Source organism: Toxorhynchites rutilus, chromosome 1, assembly GCF_029784135.1.
Source record: "Toxorhynchites rutilus septentrionalis strain SRP chromosome 1, ASM2978413v1, whole genome shotgun sequence".
NCBI classification, from domain to species: domain Eukaryota; kingdom Metazoa; phylum Arthropoda; class Insecta; order Diptera; family Culicidae; genus Toxorhynchites; species Toxorhynchites rutilus.
The window spans coordinates 88118409-88135764 of NC_073744.1; the positions used below are offsets into that span (position 1 = coordinate 88118409).

At 38.6% G+C, this 17356-nt stretch overlaps 1 protein-coding gene across 5 annotated transcripts in view; it reads left to right on the top strand.

Moving 5' to 3' along the window:
- The first annotated feature begins 223 nt into the window (after positions 1-223).
- The window catches only part of LOC129762724 (DNA polymerase eta), a 104726-nt gene continuing 87593 nt past the window's right edge, over positions 224-17356 (top strand). For 4 of the 5 annotated variants that reach the window (XR_008740702.1, XM_055761240.1, XM_055761241.1 and 1 more), the window contains exons 1-4: positions 224-465; positions 528-631; positions 687-2343; positions 2420-2950. Coding sequence is in view for 4 of the 5 variants with exons in the window: in XM_055761240.1 (XP_055617215.1) it covers positions 409-465; positions 528-631; positions 687-2343; positions 2420-2950 (2349 nt within the window). In the remaining variant the exon portion in view is untranslated. The remainder of the gene's footprint in view (positions 466-527; positions 632-686; positions 2344-2419; positions 2951-17356) is intronic. The other variant, XM_055761242.1, reaches the window with a different exon arrangement.

Sequence of the window (17356 nt, forward strand, 5' to 3'; positions counted from 1 at the left end):
AAGTCTACTGTGTTTTGTTGGTAAACAAAGCACAATACGCCTGTGCCCAAGCTCACTCATGATCAGTCTGTCTCTTTCACGCTTCAAGCAAATAATTCCCCTTCTGCTTTCTTCCGTACTGTTTTCATATACCGCTCCCCTACCAACTTAGTGACGAAACGGCCTCACCTAGTACCATAGATCCATCTTGGGTTCTGCTTGACATACGTGTTTATTAGTACGGTCGAAAATGACTATAGATTGGTATTATTTACCAAAAAATTCGTTATATTTACTAAATATTTCTCTCAGTGTTTGTTTTGAAATTAGATTTGATGTTGCGCGCAATTTTTTCGGAAGATTTAAATTGTTAAGATTCCTGTTAACATTCAGTATCAAAGCTAGTTTTTATTGCTGAAAATCTCAGATATGTCGTCGAAACAATTCATAAATATCAAAAATAAATATGAGCGAATAATAGTTTTGGTAAATTGACGAATTATTAAACATGGAAAATAGTGGTTTAACGTATTTTTTCTTAATCTCAGGTGGACATGGACTGCTTCTATTGCCAAGTCGAAGAAAAAATGAATCCTGAGATCCGAGGCAAACCAATTGCCGTTGTGCAGTATAACCCATGGCAAGGAGGAGGGTAAATTAATGAAATGAATTCACTAGAAATTTGTTGTACTGTTATTTTACACCAGAATTATAGCTGTCAATTACCCTGCACGAGCCAAAGGCGTTACAAGACACATGCGAGGGGACGAAGCAAGACAACACTGTCCCGATATTATATTGCCTCAGGTACCTCAAGTTCGCGGGAAGGCAGACATCTCGAAGTATCGCGATGCTGGCAAGGAAGTGGCTGCTGTTTTGCAATCATTCACACCTCTTCTAGAGCGAGCCAGCGTGGACGAAGCGTACCTGGATATCACAGAGAGAGTACTTGTTAGACTTCGAGAGATGAATGAGGGCAAGTTTCAACTTCAGCCAGACAAACTTGCAAATACATTTGCTGTTGGATATAACAATGTACAGGAATTTGTGCAAAAAATATCTGGTGATCTCGAAGGAGAACGTGAATCCCAAAATCATGATTTTGATACTGAGGAAGACCATATGACGTACAAGAAAAGCGATATAAAATTACTCATTGGAGCTTCGATTGTTAACGAGATACGTGATGCAGTGAAGGATAAAACAGGATATGAATGTTCGGCTGGAATAGCTCACAACAAGATTCTGGCCAAACTGACCGCCGGATTTCATAAACCAAACAAACAAACCATCCTACCGCTCAAGAGTATTCCAGTGATGTATCAAAAGTTACAGATTAAAAAGGTGAAGGGGCTTGGAGGCAAGTTGGGTGAACAGGTCTGTGAGTTATTGAAGATTCAATTCATGTCTGAGCTGTGTAATTTTTCGGAGAAAATATTGCAAACCCATTTCGATGAACGAATGGGTTCCTGGATGTATCTAATAGCAAGAGGAATTGATCTTGAAGCAGTTACCCCTAAATTCAACTCTAAAAGTATTGGTTGTTGCAAACGATTTCCGGGCAAAAATGCTCTAAGTGGTTTTGCATCATTGAAGCATTGGCTACAAGAATTATCGATTGAGATACAAGAGCGATTGAAAAAAGATATAGAAGAAAACAATCGATCAGCGAAACAAATAACTGTGAGTTATACCCAACAAATTGGCGAAAATGAAGTAGCCAGTACCAGAAGTGTGCCACTTGTTTCCTATGAAGCAGACAAAATTGCCGCTGATGCATTAGAGGCCATCAAGCGAAATACTGCTGTATTTCTGAAAACTGGTACTTCCGGTGCCCTCAACAATCCAATTAAATTTTTGGGTTTAGCTGCCGGAAAATTCGAAGAACATTCTTCTAAGAACAACAGTTTGAAAGAAATGTTCTCCATTATTGCTAGCAAAGCATCAAAAATAGAAGCACGTTCCTATGAAATTGAGATGGATAGTAAGGATAGAAATAGTTTCTTTCAATCACACTCCACTAAATCCGAAACATGTGGACAATCTAATTATGATAACAGACTTCAAAATTACTTCAAAGTATCTTACTCGAAGGATAACGAGAACACTACAACAAGTTCAATGAATGAAGAAATTGAAGAAAAATGTTTAATGAATGAAGAAATAGCGTTGAAAAATGACAGTGCTGTTGAAGGTCAAAATGATAGAGATGCCCTTTCTAATCCAGACGTTTTTTTGAACTCAACTATGTCATTGGAAGATACCGCACAGGGAATAATTACAAATGCTCAAGCTATCGATGTTGCTGAGTTAAATGCTGATTTCCCAGATAGTGAATCAGACAATCAAACAGTGGATCAAAAGGTAATTTTTCTTATCTGTAGTGTTGAAAACTGCAAGCTGTAATATACGCCCCAAATTTGTTTTATATACCCCACAGCTGGATCGTACATATGATAACAATCATTCTACTAAAAACTACCGTGAAACGTATGTCGAATACTACCGTCATACAGCGACTCCGCAAGTACCCCAGAAACAGTGCCCAAATTGCAATAAAACCGTATCAGAAAGCGAATATCAGTGTCACCTCGATTTTCACTTGGCACTTGAAGTCAGCCAAAAGCAACGTGAAGATTATCGTAGCACTATAAAAAACAAGTTTAAATCACTTGTACCCAAACCAAAACCAAAAGAAGAAAAGCAAATTTCTCAGATAGATAAGTTCCTGACAACAACGCCAGTAGAGACACTAGACTCACAAACAAGTAGATGTCCAGAATGTGGCAAATCTGTACCGTCAGCACAAATGCATGAGCATAATGACTACCATATTGCTAGAAAGTTGCAAATTGAATTCAACCGAATTGAAATGAGCACGGCAAGTTCGAGTACTGCCAGTATAAAAACTGAAAATTCCACTAGAAATAAAAGGAAACGCCCAAGTGATGATAAAAACAAACCAGTCAAAGTGAGTAATTTGTCAACATACTTTACAAAACTGTGATTCGAATTGGAACACAAAGATAAATGCAATAAATTAAAACCACCAGATTTAACAATGAATGAATTTTTTTTATCGCGATAATGCGATTGTTGTACAGTAACATCTAGATTATATCACGGTCAAAAAATCGCCTGATATAATGGAAACGTAATATATTTGAAACAGATTTTTTTTTCTCCAATATGTATGATTTGAACATTATTATTAGTGCAACATGCAAAAATTATGAAAAAAAACCGTTATTACAATATCTATCACATGGACACGTAAAACATACACAAAGAAACGTGGTATAAATAATATTTAAAGATGAATTCTTGTGAACAAATGATACAACTAGGGGGTCTTTTTTTTTGCAGATTTATCTCACTTCTTAACTAGGCGAACCTAGCCAGAATTTTCACCTGCCCCCGGGCTTCTGAATGCCAAAGGGGGACTAGGCTCTGCGGAATGCACGTATCTGCATGCTCGTGCTGTTTCAGTCCTGACCGAGAAATTGTCGGACAATCGCGCAGGTGCTAAGGATGACCGACTTTTGGATGCCGGCCAATTCCTTCTCCATATTCAACACCTTTAGCGCTTCCAGAAGTGTCTTCGGGACAATTCCAGTTCCAGAGAGAACGACTGGAACAATTCTTGGGACCTCCCTTAGCCCCCACAGTTCCTTGAGCTCCACGGCCAATGGTCGGTACTTGCAGATTTTGCGACCGTGGGTCTCCTCCAGATTCTGGTTCAGTGGAATAGCGACATCGATGATGGTGACTTTGCGGTCGCTCTTGTCGTAAACCATTATATCTGGGCGGTTGTGGTGAATCGAGAGGTCGGTCAGAACAGTGCGATCCCAGTACAGCTTGAAACGGTCATTTTCCAGGACAGGTGCAGGCAAGTACCGGTAGTTTGGTACGTTGTCTTCCAGTAGAGCACATTGGAGCGCCAGTTGTCGATGAACAATACGGGCCACGTTGTTGTGGCGCTCGGTGTAGGCTGCGTTGGCCAAAACGGGACAGCCTCCCATAATGTGCTCTATGTTTTCACCTGGTTGATGGCACATCCGGCAAATGTCATCAACGTCTTGATGCCAGACGTACCGCCTGCAGTTTCTCGTCGGCATTATCCTGTCCTGGATGGCTATCATGTCGGTTTCTACTACGGAAGAGAGTTCACCACGCGTTAGCCACAGATTAGATGCGGCCTTGTCGACGTGTGGCCGGTCCAGTTGATGGGGGTGGGCACCATGCACTGCCTTCTGCTTCCAAGCTGCAATCTTCTCCACTGTCTGCAGATTGCAGTTGAGTTGGTACTCCGCTTGCGCCAAGTGCAGAGCGCTGTATCCTCTGTCGGCGGCGCAGACAGCCCGGTATAGCGCGTTTTGGTTGGCGCGTTCTGCGAAGTACTCGCGCAGTTGTCGTACCTGGGCAACACACAGTGCAGAAATGTCGACGATTCCAAGTCCCCCTTCTTTGCGTGGTAGTGAAACTCTCTCCAGTGCCGATTGAGGATGGTGCATTCCGGCCTCTTTGAATGCTTTCCTCATCCTCCTCTCAAGGTCCTCTAAGTCAGTTTTGCTCCATTTGACTACACCAAAACTGAAGGTCAGCAGGGGAACCGCGAATGTGTTGATCGCGCGTACCTTGTTCCCCGCGTTGAGGAAAGTCCTCAGGACACAGTTCACTCGACTCAAGAACTTGTCTCGCAGCTCCGTCTTGATGTCGGAGTGGCGAATCCCGGTGAGCTGTCGGAATCCAAGCTATTTATAGGATTCGCCACGCACCATGTCTCTTATAAACTCGCCGTCATAGACCTCGTAACTTCCGAATTCGGTAAGCTGCCCTTTCAGCAGATGGACACAGCGGCACTTGTCGAGGCCGAACTCCATGCAGATGTCCCTGCTTATGTCTTCGACAACCCGGATAGCTACACCTAGACGCTGACGTGAATCAGCGTAGACCTTGAGATCATCCATGTAGAAGGTATGGGTCACTTCTTCGTGGGCGCCGTCGCCATACCTTATTTTATAGCCATGACCGTTTCTATTGAGCGTCCTACTGAGGGGGTTCAGTGCCAGACAAAACCAAAGCGGGCTGAAAGAGTCGCCTTGGAATATCCCCCTCTTTATCTGCAGCGTTCTAGACTGCAACACATTTTCCCCATCACTGAGGTGCAGAGACGTACTCCACTGCCTCATCGTGTAGTATGATTTCCAAACCCCATTTCCAAATCTCATATTAAATCCCATATTTCATATTTCATATTCCATATATCATTCCATGAACCATTTTAAATCCATCTTCAAAACCCATCCACATAAGCAGTTTCATAATGTTTCTTAATGACTCATGCGCATATACTTCGATTTACGATTCCCATGAAAGCGCAACTGCATAATTTCGTTAATTGCCTTTCCCCCACACTCAGCCATAAAAACTAGCAACGCGCGCTAACGATATGAATGCATTCTTACATCATGTCGTGCGCAGCTAGAGGCAATAAACTAAAATCAAAACAAGACTATTCCTAGACAAGACTATAGAATTCTATTCCGTTGAAATACGCGATGAGGTTTCCCATGAAACCGATATGCGCGCTTACGAGCGCAGTAAGCATTTTTATTCTCGACCCCAATCCCATCGAACACTGCATTCGATTGATTGGCAATTTCTCTATGACTTGGTTTCTTCCAATGCATTCTTAAGGAACTATAAACAAAAACTATTATATATAGAGATACTTCGACTTAGAAGCGAGAGGCAGTAAAAGTTGAGTCGAGTATGATGAGTACAGTCAGTATGTTCGTGAAGTTCAAGTTAAACAGCAACTGTTAATAAAATGGTTAAAATAAAACTTATTAAATAGTTCTAATCCCCGCTTATTATTTGATGGCGACCGTGCAGCCTCACCAATAGGGTGAGAGAGTTATTGGTGTGATACGGTTCTACTGTTTTAGTGATTGTGGTGAAAAAACACCTGCAGGCAAAACTTGGACAAAAATGGAAAAATGACGCGTCGCGAATGGAAGACCGAAATCAACGTGTTTTAGCAGCGTGACTAGAAGCGTCACTGGTAGCAACAATGTGAAGACCGAAATCAAAGTGTAGAAAGAACAAAAGTGAAAAAAAAGGGACTGTTTCAGCCGAGAAAAAAAAAAGAGAAAATAACTGATCCCACTAGTGAAAGAATAAGTGTATGAACAACGACGAACAATAAAAAAAAAAAGAATTGATTTGCACTGAAATATTGTGTGTGCTTAAAAATGAACTGATTCCCACTGAAGTATGGTGTGTGCTTAAAATGAACTGATTTGCACTGAAGTATTATGTGTGCTTAAAAAAAAAAAAAAAAAAATGAACTAATTTGCACCGAAATATTGTGTGTGCTTAAAAATGAACTGATTTAAACTGATACGAGCTGGGGTATTGTGTGCGTTTAAAACGAAGCTTTCCTGAAATAAACTGAAGACGAAATTATGAAAAAACAAAAGCAGTATTCTAGTGTGAGCAGTGAAAGCAGAGTTCCGGCGTGCAATTAATGCAAACAACCGTCACCGACCAGGAAAATCAAGGTGGTTCGAGCAGCGTGAGTAGCAACCAGCGCGAGCAGCAGGTAGCGTCAGAAGCGGATTAAGCGACGGCGGCCCAAAGAAAAGTTTGCAAGTAAATTATTTAATTAGTTTTTTTGTTGTTGTAGATTATATACGAGGCAAGAGCAAAGAGCTCCCAAGAAAAAAAAAAACTTCTTATAATTACATAAAAATGATATGGAGAAGCTTTAATGAATTAAATACAAGTAAATTATATGCAAGTAAATGATTTTCGTCAATTAAATGACAGAAATAATTAAGGAATACAAATATTAATGAAACTGAATACGAACTGAATATGAATTTGAATACGAACCAAAATGGGATTATTTAGTTCTAAAAAGGTAACGAATACTGGAGATCCACAGGTCACAGTTTTAAATTACCTTGAGCAGCATTCTCAATTTCACAAAACTAACGAAGTCGTATTGTGTGTGATTTTAATCATTACACTATTGCTTGCGATTAATAAAATTTATAAAAAGTATAAAAATTGTACGCGGACAGAAGCTTTGAGAGCCGCACGAACTATCGCTGGTCTACAGGAGACAGCATAAAAACACTTATACATATATATATATTTTTTTTATTCAATAATTCAACTTCAATAATTAAACTAACTTCCAAGATGATGTTGGAAGATGAGCTAAAAGAATTCTTAGAATTCTTAGATGAAGTGGGAAAAGGAAAAGGTACGGGACCATTTGCACCGTTGCAACCAAGCGAAGTTTTCAACTCTTGGGAAGAATTATTAGCTAAAATTCGCGAATTGCCTGGAGATGATCCAATTACTTGGACAGACTATGAAACTGGCAAGAGGTTACATCAACAAACTGATAAATAGTTTGTACAAAATAAATCAACAAATTTGCTTTGATGGATCGACTTAGAGAAATCGAATTCCATTTAAAGAAAGAATTCCAAAACCTAAACAAAAATAAACTTAGACCTAGGACTTTACAAAATATTGAAACAAAAAGGCAGCAAATACAAGAAAACTTGGAGGAATATAGAATAGTTTTAAAAACATTTGAATTCAGAATCAATGCATCTAAGTGGAATGAAGAAGTAGAAACTTACGGAGCATTGAAGGTAATATACCAAAAGTGTATAAAATTACTTGATAATTCTCAGGTTATTCAAAGAGAATACGACAGTGAGCCGGAAACAAGCGAAAAACATCCTGGCTTACTGCAATATTTGAAACCAGACACTGAAGACTCATTGTTAAGAGTCAGAAGTGAAATAAATCTGGTCAAGAGAAAATTTAAACTCAAAGTAATAGCAAAAATTGTAGTTTGGTATCTGAGGGCACACTATAAAAACAAAATGGCTCTAGATATTAAAACAGCTGCTGAACTAGCAACTCTAATTCCCGCTTATGATGGAAATACTAGCGGAGTAAAATCATTTATTGACGCAGTTAATTTGGCAAAAACGATCGTACCAAATGAAAGTAAAGCTGCAGCCATTCAAATTATTTTGACAAGATTGAGTGGGAAAGCGAGAAATTTATTCTCCGTCACACCAACTGAATATGACGAAATCACAACTCGGATTAAGTCGAATTGTGAAGAAAAACTAAGTTCTGATTTAGCGTTAGCTAATCTGTCAAATCTAAAATTAAAATCTGTGAACGAGATCGAGAGTTTTACTAAACAACTCGATACTCTGACAGACAAACTAAAGGATACATATATCAGAGAAAAAATTCCTGATGATGTAGCAAAGAAGATGTCCCAAAAAGTGGCTATTCAAACCATTATCAAAGAAACATCATGCAAAGAGACTAAAATGATGTTAAGAATTGGTAAATTCGACAGTCTCCAAGAAGCTATCAATATCTTGGTAGAAAATGAGAAAGTCAACAACAAAGACACAAATGCAGTCATCCTGCATTCTATCAAAAATAATCGTCAACCGCACAACAACAATCAAATAAATTACAGATACGATAATCGTAATTTCACCAACAGAAACCCAATAAGAAATGACAGAATAAACCAAAGGTCATTTTATCAACCTCGATATCAACCGAGATACCCAAATAATGACAATAGAAATTTTAACCAACAGGTACAACAATTTCCAACTAACAGAAATTATAACCAAAATTTCAATAGAAGTACAAATAGTAATTTTAATAGAAACAACAACTCAGCCAGAACGTATCTAGCAAATCAGCAAGACATTCCTCAATTACAAAGACCAATAACTGACAATCAGTATTACCTGCAAAACCAACCGAACAATATTAATCAATTACTGGTACCAGAGACTCAGCCCGTACCAGTTAATAACAATATTACAAATAACCCTACCTATCCACCAACACAAGCAGGAACCTCGAATCCTAATTATTTTTTAGCCAGCCAGTAACAATTGAAAACAGATGTCGACTAACTGGACAATTGTTACGGCCTGGAATACCTATTTTGACAATCAATCTAAATGCTTCAAATTTCATCCAGGTCAGAGTGCACATGACTGGGGATACAATTTGCAATTTAATCATTGATACCGGTGCTGATATTTCGTTGTTTAAAGCACGTAATATCCTCTCGAATCATTATGTAAATACCAATAAGAAAATTAAATTAACAGGAATAACTGAAAATAGTATTAAAACCTTAGGAACAGTTAATACAAAACTATGTCTTAATAACAATATATTTTTAAATCATGAATTTCATTTAGTTACTGCCGACCTACCGATAGTGGCAGATGGTATTTTAGGTCGATATTTTTTGATAAACTATAAGTGTCTGATAGATTACGAATACTGGATACTTACATTTAATATAGGAAATGTACATATATCAATACCTATAGAAGATAATTTGAAAGAAGGCTTCATGATACCAGGGCGTAGTGAAGTCATCAGAAGAATACCATATTTAAATATTTCAGAGGACATGGTAGTCCATTCCGAAGAAATTTTTCCAGGTGTTTTCTGTGGTAACACAATAATCTCACCATGGAAACCCTACGTAAAATTTGTAAATACCAATAATGAACCTTTATACATTGCCTACTCCCAATTTAAACCTACTTTGTGTCATGCAAAGGATTATACTATACTGAGATTAAATAAAAACATACATGACACATATAGACGTACAGAAATTCATAAAAATTTAAATACTGAACAAATTCCCTTGTATGCTAGGGATAAATTCAAAAACTTAATTGATAATTATCAAGACATATTTTGTCTACCGGAAGAAGAGGTAACCCAAAATAATTTTTACTCACAAAATATTGTCCTTAATGACAATGTCCCTGTATATATTCCCAATTATAAAGCTATACATACCCAACATGAAGAAATAAATAGACAAGTGAATAAGATGTTAGAGAGTAATATAATTGAACCCTCAGTTTCATCATATAACTCTCCAATTCTTCTTGTACCCAAAAAATCCAATGATATAAATAAAAAATGGCGTTTAGTGGTTGATTTCAGACAGCTAAATAAAAAAATTTTAGCTGACAAATTCCCGCTACCAAGAATCGACGACATTTTAGACCAACTTGGAAGAGCGAAATATTTTACAACACTAGATCTCATGTCAGGATTTCATCAAATACCCCTAGACAAGGAATCTAGAAAATTTACAGCATTTTCAACACAAAACGGACATTATCAGTATACTAGATTACCATTCGGATTAAACATAAGCCCGAATAGTTTTCAACGCATGATGACTATCGCAATGGCAGGTTTAACTCCAGAATTAGCATTCATCTATATTGACGATATAATAGTTATAGGATGCTCAGTTAATCACCATCTTTCAAATTTAACTACAGTGTTTGAACGATTAAGATTCTATAATCTAAAACTTAATGCTCAAAAATGTAAATTTTTCAGTACAGAGGTTACTTTTCTGGGTCATAAAGTAACAGAACACGGCATGTTGCCAGACGACTCCAAATTTAGCGCTATCGCAAATTACCCAATACTAAAAAACTCCGATGAGGTAAGAAGATTTGTGGCATTCTGCAATTATTACAGAAAATTCGTACCAAATTTCGCAACATTAGCACATCCCCTTAACCAACTTCTTAAGAAGAACACGAACTTTATTTGGACATACAATTGTCAAATAGCTTTTGACACATTACGAAATTTACTAATGTCACCAAAGTTACTTCAGTATCCAGATTTTTCAAAAGAATTTATATTAACAACTGATGCTTCAGATATAGGATGCGGAGCAGTACTCTCACAAGAAACACGCAAAGGAAATTTACCAATAGCTTTTGCGAGCAAAACATTCACCCAGGGTGAAAAGAATAAACCAATTATTCTAAAAGAACTAACAGCGATACACTTGGCCGTTAACTATTTCAAACCTTATTTGTATGGTAAAAAGTTTATAGTTCGAACAGATCATAGACCATTGGTTTATCTGTTCGGAATAAAAAATCCTAACTCTAAGTTAACAAGAATACGTCTAGATTTAGAAGAATACGAGTTTACAATTGAGTACATAACAGGAAAGTCGAATGTAGGTCCTGATGCGTTGTCACGAATAGTAACAACAAGTGACGATTTAAAACAAATAAAAGTGCTGAAAGTTAATACGAGATCTATGACTCGAAAACCACATATTAACCCAAATAACGAGAATATGGAACAACAGCATGTATCTAGAGAAATTGATCACCTCTCTACATATATGACAAATAATCCATCTGAAACGAATAAACTACTTAAAATTGAAACCATTGTAGACAGAAACGAATTGAAATTTACAGTGAAAAAGAATAATAAAATTATTGCCCAGATTAATCAACAAGTGGTGAATGGAAGTTCTTCTAAAATTGGAAGAATTATTGACGAAAATGAATCAAAGTAAAATAGCGATATCAAGCAATGACGAAATATTTAAGAAAATATCTATGGAAAACTTTAAAAATATTGCAAATACACAAGTGTATTCTATACAAATTATTATATACAAACCACCAACCTTTGTAACTAAACTATCAGAAATTCAAAAAATATTATATAACTATCATAATACCCCTACAGGAGGACATATAGGTCAGCATAGATTATACCTTCAAATAAGAGAAAGGTATAAGTGGAATAATATGAAAAAATCAATCGCTGAATTTGTAAAAGCTTGTGAATCATGTAAACGAAATAAAGTAATAAAACACACTAAGGAAAAACAGATTGTAACTACTACTCCATCAGCTCCATTTGAAATTATATCTATAGATACAATAGGCCCCTTACCTAAAAGTAATAATAACAATAGATATGCGGTTAGCATTCAATGTGATTTAACAAAATATATTGTATTAATTTCAGTACCAACAAAAGAAGCGAATGTTATTGCTAAAGCACTTGTTAATGAATTCATACTTACCTATGGAACTTTTCTAGTATTACGTTCTGATCAGGGAACAGAATATAATAATGAAATTTTCGAACAAATATGTAAAATGTTGAAAATAAAACAAAAATTCAGTACTGCTTATCACCCTCAAACAATTGGCTCGTTAGAAAGAAATCATAGGTGTTTAAACGAATACCTAAGATCTTTTGTTAACGAACATCAATCTGATTGGGATGATTGGCTAAACTTTTATGCATTTAATTATAATACAACACCACATTCAGATCATGGATTCACTCCACATGAGTTGATATTTGGAAACAAAGCAAGGTTGTCTCAAGAAATTTTTGAATTCGGAGTAGAACCAGTATATAATTTTGAACAATACAATAAAGAATAAAAATTTAAATTGCAAAAATCAAATGAAATCACAAGGAATAAATTAATTGAGCAGAAGATAAAAAGAACTATTGCAGCAGAAAACAATGTCAATCCAATTCAATTGAAAATAAATGAATCAGTCTATTTAAAAATAGAAAACAGACGAAAATTAGATCCATTTTACGAAGGACCCTATTTAGTAGAAGAATTGTTAGATCCAAACTGTAAAATAAAAAACCCGAGAACAAATCATTCAATGATAGTTCACAAAAACAGACTAATCAAAATTCAACAAGATAATTCTCAACAACCTATCAAAAGTTAGTAAATAAGTTATTGAAACCGCAGACCATTGTTACAATATACCAACAGTTTTGGAAAATATAATTTTATAAACCTATATAAAGTCTATACAATATTTGTAACATTGAAAGAAGCCAAGGAATAATCAATCCATAATTTGAATACTAAGAATGATTTCATTTTATTACATCATTCTCCCGAAGAGGGATGGTGTAGTATGATTTCCAAACCCCATTTCCAAATCTCATATTAAATCCCATATTTCATATTTCATATTCCATATATCATTCCATGAACCATTTTAAATCCATCTCCAAAACCCATCCTCATAAGCAGTTTCATAATGTTTCTTAATGACTCATGCGCATATACTTCGATTTACGATTCCCATGAAACATTCTCCAAGCGCAACTGCATAATTTCGTTAATTGCCTTTCCCCCACACTCAGCCATAAAAACTAGCAACGCGCGCTAACGATATGAATGCATTCTTACATCATGTCGTGCGCAGCTAGAGGCAATAAACTAAAATCAAAACAAGACCTAATTCTATTCCGTTGAAATACGCGATGAGGTTTCCCATGAAACCGATATGCGCGCTTACGAGCGCAGTAAGCATTTTTATTCTCGACCCCAATCCCATCGAACACTGCATTCGATTGATTGGCAATTTCTCTATGACTTGGTTTCTTCCAATGCATTCTTAAGGAACTATAAACAAAAACTATTATATATAGAGATACTTCGACTTAGAAGCGAGAGGCAGTAAAAGTTGAGTCGAGTATGATGAGTACAGTCAGTATGTTCGTGAAGTTCAAGTTAAACAGCAACTGTTAATAAAATGGTTAAAATAAAACTTATTAAATAGTTCTAATCCCCGCTTATTATTTGAATCGCATGCTGCAGGAACCTAACGACGACGGGATCAATTTTGTAGAGCTCCAATACCCGGACGAGAAACGAGTGAGGTATGGAGTCATAAGCCTTCCTGTAATCGATGTAGGCCATACTTAGGTTCCGCTGGTTATATACCGCCTGGCCGACTATGGCTGCGTCGATGATGGCCTGGTCTTTGCAGCCATGCGTATCTTTCCTGCATCCTTTCTGCTCTTCTGCGATGATGTGATGCTGTTCGCAGTGAGCAGAAACTTTGGCGGTAATTATGCTGCTCAGTATTTTGTACAGACTCGATAGGCACGTTATCGGTCTGTACTTTGATGGGTTCAATGTGTTGCTGTCTTTCGGGAGGAGGAAGGTGACGCCACGGGTGGCGAATTCAGGAAGGTTGTGTGGGTCACGTAGCACCTTGTTGAAGCACTCAGCTATCTTTGGATGTGCGACGGTCAGCTTCTTGTGCCAAAAGTTCTGGACACCATCGGGGCCCGGTGCTGCCCAGTTCCTCAGGTACCGCGAGGCTTCGCGGACATCGTTCTCTCCGACGATGATAGCTGGCATCTCTCCAATTTCACCACAACTCTCCTCCTCCCGTCTTAACCACATTTGCCCGTCGCGATGTTCTACTGGGGTCACCCAAATACCAGCCCAGAAGTTCGTCACATCGCTAATATCTGGCAAACCTTCGCGGTAGTCGGGCTTCTCGTCGCTAATGTGGTCGTAGAACGCTTTTTCGTTATCTCTGAACATCCGATTTTGTTCCTGGCGCTTTGCAGAGTCAGAGTAACGTTTCAGCAGTTTAGTTAGGACGCTCAATTGCTGTACCAGTGTGTCGAGTTTTTCCGTGTCGAGTTTTTCCGTGAGCTCCCAGCTGGCGAAGTTCAGTAGGCCGCACGGTGCCCACGATCACAGCAACTTGGCGACATAATTTCGCCGATCTGCTGCCTCTTTTGTACGCCATCAGTCTTCCAATTGCGGCGCGCTTGTTTAGGATCCATTGCTCCAATCTCCTTCGCCATGGAGGCTCACGCCTTTCACGGAGATGTTGGAGCAGTCCACCTCTTGGCCTAATACGGTATCCTAAACTTTTGGCGGTCGCCACAGCAGCACAGTAAACTTTCTGTTGCAGCTCCTCCATGTTCTCAGCATCAACCAAGTGCAGCGGAAGAACGTGCTCGTTCATGAGCTTTACTGCGTTTGTCAGCCTGCGGGAATGCTGCAACTTCGGGATCCTGGGGCGCGACAAAGGGTCCGTGTCGCGGAACTGTGAGATCGCCTCGTCGTAATGGAAGACCAGATCGCGTAGTAGTTGTTGATCTGGCTGTGGATCTTCCGGCTCGGGGGGTTGTTGTACTGTGGCCTCCACTGGTGCTGATTCGCGTGCCCCACTCGCGAATGAATTGCTCAGCCGTACTGAACTTCGTCTCGACACATCGTTTGCTCTGCTTGTTCTGGAGCTTAGTTCTCTCTGCACCTGCTGCTTGATCTCGTCGACTTGCGTTTGGGAGAGCATATTGTTGCGTACAATCGCTCTACGCCTCGCGTTCATCGCGTTTTGGTCAAGCCTCCCGACGAACTCTGGATACGCTTCCTCGAACATTGCGAGTATTCGAGGGCGACCGCTCATGTCCGTCTCCAAAGCAGTGCAGATGTAATAGGCGCGGATCACGAATTCGTTCATTTCGTGTGTCCACATGATCCGTCGCCTAGTAGTACCCACAAGTGTGGACGACTGTCGTCTGACAGTCGCAACACGCCTCGTAGGCGCAGCGTTTCGTTGGTGATGTCGATGGCTGCTGTTTCCGTGTGGCAGTAGCTCTTCGGGTTGAACCCGGCTGGTGGCCCGCTCTTGCACATCGCCCTCCAGCCGCTGGCCGCTCGCTCTCACGCCCGTTCCAGGACCAGCTCCAGTTCGGGGACCCTCCTCGGGTGATCGCATTCGTAGTATTCGTCTTGACCTTAGCTCCATTGTCTGGGTGTATCTCCTTTGCCCGGGAGACAGCGGGTTGGCAAGGCCTCCATGACTCGGGAGGCCTTCCCCGGGAGAGATATAGCGCTCTGACTCGCTCGCACCCCCTCACTTAGCCACTTTCGACACCCGTTCTCGGAGCCAAGACCAGGTGTGTGTTTCCAGTTCACCCCCGATCTAAAAATGTCGTCATATGATCTTCGTGGAGGCGTGAGATAGGAACATTTGAGACCAACAGGCAGGCTCCTACCCTATTTTTTTTTTTTCCCAAAATATATTTTTTATTAAGGCACATGTGGCGTTAGCCTGACGGGGCGACTAAGTAAAAGTTTATCGATCGCTAGGAGGGATATGAAACGGGGACACAACGAAGGAAACATCATTAAACGTTGACATTGGCGTTTCTGAGGAACAGGTATAGTAAAGCAGAAGATCAGGATCCCGGCTACCTAAGATCCTATCCTACCCTATGTTGATCCCCATTTGAGAATTTTTTTTTATGTTAACGGTTTTTATTTCAATTTTAAACATCAGATACATTGTACAATTTGTTTACGTTTCACAATTTTTTTTCTCCTTTTCTTTATACCGCTACCTAATTCTATATGTTACAGGATGCCGTTTTCCCGCGGCCGTCTCGGGGTTAAAATGTTAATCGTTAGTTGGGAAGGGATCTTAGTCTACACTAACCTAACTTAATCTAAACTATACCGATTACCCGCGGTATTCTCGGGATTAACCTACAGCACACTGACATTTCCTCACTCACACAACCATACGCTCATCCAGTCATCCATTACAACACATTCACCCGATCACCAAACTCTTTTTTATTAAATATTCCTAAATTCCTTCTTTTATCGTATAACAGTTTCTGAAAATTTGCCACATTCCCTTCAGAAAAATTTCTGATGTTGTATTCGACAGCTACTGTTACTAACCACAAACAGGTTTTACTCTGGAAACTTTTAGAGTGTATATCTTTTGTTATTATTTCTCCAGGATCACTAATATTCACATTTGCATTCGATGTTTAACCGAATCTATCAGACCACATGTTGCACATAAATTATTATCAATTCCTCTAATATTGTGTTTAAACATTTTCTCTTTGGTTGGAACAATGTCATTGAACATTAAAAATAGAGCTTCTTTGGTATTCGAATCGATATATGATTTGTTCAAATTTCCCCACATCATCTCCCAAGGATTGTTTGGGAATTTTGTTTGAATATTTGGGACAGTATTTTTACTGCTACGAAGAAAGGAATATATCGATTTAGTTGATATCCCATCCTGCTCGGCCACTTCAAGAGAATTTGCAACCCATTCTAGTGCATTTCTTGTCACTGTTCGGTTCTTTTGAGCTAACATAAAATTATCTTTTCCTCTGTTTTGATGCGAAAGAATGTTTCTTATAAATAGTGCTTTTGTTTTGCTTTCTACATCTACCAAGGACAGACCACCTCGAGCAACATCTAAATATAGTTGATTCATTTCTACTTTATATAACCCCAGACCTTTGAAGATGAATTTACGGCAAATTATTTTAATTTCCGCAATGTGACAGTTATTTGGAGGATAGATTTGCGACAAATACCACAATTTCGAAAGAATCAGATTATTCAATATCCAAGCTTTCTGAAAAATGTTTAAGTTTCGTTTCTGATGAATCACAATAAGATATTTTATTGTTTGAATAATCTAAGAGTGGTTATGATCGACAGTATCTTTGAAACTATCATGTATGTCTATTCCTAGAATTTTCAAAGATAAGACCTCTTTGAGAACATGTGGACCTGAAAAACAGTTGTTTATTCTCATATATGCGGATTTTCTTGTATTCAACTTAATTCTAGCATATATGCTAAAATAGTTGATCAGCTCCAGGA